This window comes from Setaria italica, chromosome VIII, assembly GCF_000263155.2.
Source record: "Setaria italica strain Yugu1 chromosome VIII, Setaria_italica_v2.0, whole genome shotgun sequence".
NCBI lineage: Eukaryota > Viridiplantae > Streptophyta > Magnoliopsida > Poales > Poaceae > Setaria > Setaria italica.
The window spans coordinates 21,290,235-21,294,222 of NC_028457.1; the positions used below are offsets into that span (position 1 = coordinate 21,290,235).

A 3,988-nucleotide genomic window follows, 5' to 3' on the forward strand; every position below is an offset into this window, starting at 1 on the left:
ATGGTACTTTAACGGATCCTTCTAGGATTCCAAGTAGCTGCGCCCCCCTGATGGGAGGAAGAACCTGCACCTTCCATAGAACGTTGTTGTCTTTGGTAAGCTTCTCGGTGACTTGAGGACCAAGCGGCACCAATGCAATCGCCGAGGAAGAAGAAGACGCCATGATAGTCGACGCTCTAGATGAAGAGGGCTCTGATTACCATGTAAAAGTATAAGGTAATTTGGTAAACGTGATTAGCAAACTCGCATCCCACGGTTCCATGTTATATATATAGGCGTCAGAGGCGCAACAGATTACATAGAGATAGTAGAGTTTACAGGTTGTTTTAGTCGGGTACAGCTCAAACAAATTTATCTCTATCTCTAGCCTATCTCCAACTGACCGAGACCTTTTGGGTGCATCGCACCAGGACGCTAGCCTGGGCCTAAACCTTCTGGAAGAAGATCTGATTCGGTCTCTGGACATGATCCGAACCCCATCTAAACTGGACCGACAGGCAAGAGGGACGTAAAGACAGAGTCAGAGTGTGAGACAAGCGTGTCGGTGGCGCAACGAACGCTTCACGCGTCGGTTCTTCTCGAAGGGCGACTCGGCAGGGTGATGGGCCGATTGTTTATGGTGGTGGTGCTATAGCAGTAGGGTGAGTGACTGCTTGGATGTCGCCTAATCACACATGGTATACGTACGTGGCGAATCGATGCTTCAGTTAATTGATTTCAACGATCTTTGCTACCTAGTAGTAGTTCTCTTTCTCGGATATTAATAGTTCAAGGTACTCGTGTTGCAACTTCGTATGGCCAAAATGATGTTACCGTACCAAAGTTGGCCAGAGTGATCAGCTACGAGGCAGAGCTGAACATGTGTATAATCTGCGACATCGACCTAGTGAAACTTGATTTCGCAAAATGGGTAAAGAAACCAAGATGAAGGTCAGTTGTCTTGTCACGGGACGAGAGGAACAAACGGAAATACTTGAGAAAGAGGATTAATTTTACACTATCCGATGCAAGATGCAAAACAATCTTAAACGTAAAAATTGTCAAAACAAAGATTTTATTCACTATAAACCTAATAATAGATTACTTAAAATCTATACTTTTTGCTTGAAAGGTACACTTTTTTAGTCTATAGGAATAGCACAAGTTCTTTTCCTCTTTTTCCATCCAAAATTCTTTCGATACTTTTACGTTCATTTCTTCAAAATTTCAATGAAGTAAAGAAATCCAAATGTTCAAAATTCAGCTTTCTTGTGTTCTAATTCTTTATCATAAAGCTTTAAGTCCTATTATACAAAGGAGACTTTTCTTATTATGCTGTATAGACCTTTTTTGAACATTGCAAGAGCTGGAGAAATGGGGAGTTTCAAAAGAAAATAAGCGGCGTAAGTATGCAACGGAAATTAATGTTGCTTCTCCGTTATAAACATTCAACGGCTGGTGACTGAGGTCACATCACACTGTTGTGCAAATCCATCTGACTCGTGTAACAGTAAAAATAGCAGTGTTCCTTTCGATGATACACTATTAAAATTTAGTCCGGTTACGTCGAATGATAATAATTAAGAGTATTTGTTACGAAAGCTAATTCATCTATTAAGCCTAATTAATTTATGATTAGCACATACTTATTAAGTCTAATTAATTCATGATTAGGGCTTAATAAATTTATGATTAGCACATACTTATTAAGTCTAATTAATTCATGATTAGCTCATACTTACTATAGCATCACATTGTCAAAAATCGATTCGTATTTATAATTAGCATATATTTACTATTCATGATTAGCACATTATTTACTACCGCATACCATGTCAACTCCCCCACACACACCACACATTGGCAACTCCCCGCACACATTGGCAACTCATGAACTAAGATTCATCTCGCTACAATTAACAAATTATAATTAGCAACATATTTATTAGCACATTATTTACTACCGCATGTATTATCAACCCGCTACAATTGGCGAGCAACATATTTACTAATCATTCATGATTAACATATTATTTACTACCGCATACATTATCAACTCCCCACATACATTGTCAACTCATTCGTCTCGCGCATACATTGTCAACTCATTCGTCTCGCTACAATTGACGAGTTAACCTCCATCAGTAGTGCTACAATTGACATCGGTGCAAAGATTCGTCTCGCTACCATTGACGAATTGACCTCCATCAGTAGTACAATTGACATCTGTGCAATTTAATTAGTTTTATAATTAATAAAAGTCCAACCAGTTTTAATTTTATAATTACTCAGTCTTAATTTTATAATTAATCAGTCCTACCTACATTAGGGAACCAGAACCAAACGCCAACAGACCACGTTGGGTTTCCTGTCAGTAAGTTACTGATGTTTTTTTATGTAAAAGTTCGACTATTTTCGTAGTTTTTATTCTTGCTTAAACTAGACCTATTATTTTACCAAGTTCCGTATGCAAAATATTCCAATCAAGTACACAACACACATATTAAAGTACACAACACACATATTATGTATTCAGAAGAAAACAAAGCACAGCGGACACAGTAGAGTACACACACCATGCATGTGGATGTTACATACAAACTCACACTACACACAGTTGGTGGTGAACCTCTCGGATCATAATAGTGTCTAGACGCAGGTGCGACCCGTCCGCTTCTGTGGGAGCGGAAGCGATCAACTGACACTTTATTCCTGGGTTCATCTTTTTATTATCTCGGAACGCCGTGACAGGTAGCACGGTTTGTCACCAGTATATACGCGACCGCACTTAGTGCTGTCCGGGCAGCTTCTCCTTGATCTTGTCCATGATACCCTTCTTCTCGCCGGTGCCCTCGGTGCCGTAGGCGCCACCAGTTCCCGTGCCGGTCATGCCGGTGTGTCCCTGCTGCCCATAGGTGCCGCCGGTAGCCGTGGCGTGCTGGTCGTCCTTGCGGCCTCCGGGCAACTTCTCCTTGATCTTCTCCTTGATGCCCTTCTTCCTCCTCCCACCCATGCCGTCATCCTCGGACTACAATCAGAGAAGAACGGATCTCGTTAATTAACCAATCCATACGATTAAGCAGGGAGTAACGCAGAGAAAACAAAGAAATCTGCAATAAGTGGTTACCGAGCTGGAGCTGGAGCTGCCGGAGCGGTGCAGGATGCCGCCGGTATTGTGCTCCTCCCTCACCGGCTGGAACTGCCCGCCGCCCATGCCGGCGCCGCCGTGTTCGCCTAGCTGCCCCATGCCGCCAGTTCCGGTAGTACCGTACCCAGTCCCCATGCCGCCGGTGCCGGTTCCAGTGGTGCCGTGCCCGACGCCGCCGACCGGATTGCCGTACTGGTCGACGCGGCCGGCGGTGCCGTGGCCGTGCTGCCCCTGCTGGCCGTACTCCATGCTGCACCGGCTGGTGGTGGGTCCTCTCAACAAGTTCTGCTAGCTGGCTGGTGCTGTATGATTGCCTGAGATTGTTTCTGCTGATGAAGCTCGCTGCTGGTGAAGTAGGTGCAGGCCGACGCCACCATTTATAGGCTGCCGCCGGCCGGACGGCGAAAGGATTAGGATCCGGGCGCCACGGCAGGGAGGTACGTGTGCTTGCATGAGTGGGTTGGGAGGCGGAGGCGAGGGGAACAGCGCGGACAGAGGCGCGGGACGTGTGCAGGCCGCGGAAGGCGTCGGTGGCGCCACGTTTCGGGCGCTTCTGGAAAGATGGGTCGTGACGCGTCGTCCCGGGGTGTAAGTGTAACAGATAACGATGCATCTGTCTAGGTGCATCCATTCGCGGCAAACGATGGAGCTAACAATGGGCCTTAGCCGGAGATAGCTGAGTGCCGTTGGGGAAATAAAAAAATATCAGTCACGAACAGCATGTCGATCGACGAGGATCCCCTGCTTTCAGATCACGTACGGAGAAATCAGACAATAGAGAAAAACACTCCTTCCATGTTTACAGTTACTCCGTATATTCTGTTCTGATAGAAATGGAACAACGGAGTAAGTGTCCATCTG

The 3,988-nt window shown here is 45.3% G+C and overlaps 1 protein-coding gene across 1 annotated transcript; it reads right to left on the bottom strand.

Annotated features, from left to right (window-relative positions):
- Positions 1 to 2,482: 2,482 nt before the first annotated feature.
- Positions 2,483 to 3,497, bottom strand: LOC101760090 (dehydrin DHN1). The gene is made up of 2 exons (XM_004979180.4): positions 3,107 to 3,497; positions 2,483 to 3,007 (listed from the first exon to the last, which is right to left on the bottom strand). The coding sequence occupies exons 1-2, from the start codon at positions 3,374 to 3,376 to the stop codon at positions 2,768 to 2,770; spliced, it is 510 nt and encodes a 169-aa protein (XP_004979237.1). The 5' UTR covers positions 3,377 to 3,497; the 3' UTR covers positions 2,483 to 2,767.
- Between the last annotated feature and the right edge of the window lie 491 nt (positions 3,498 to 3,988).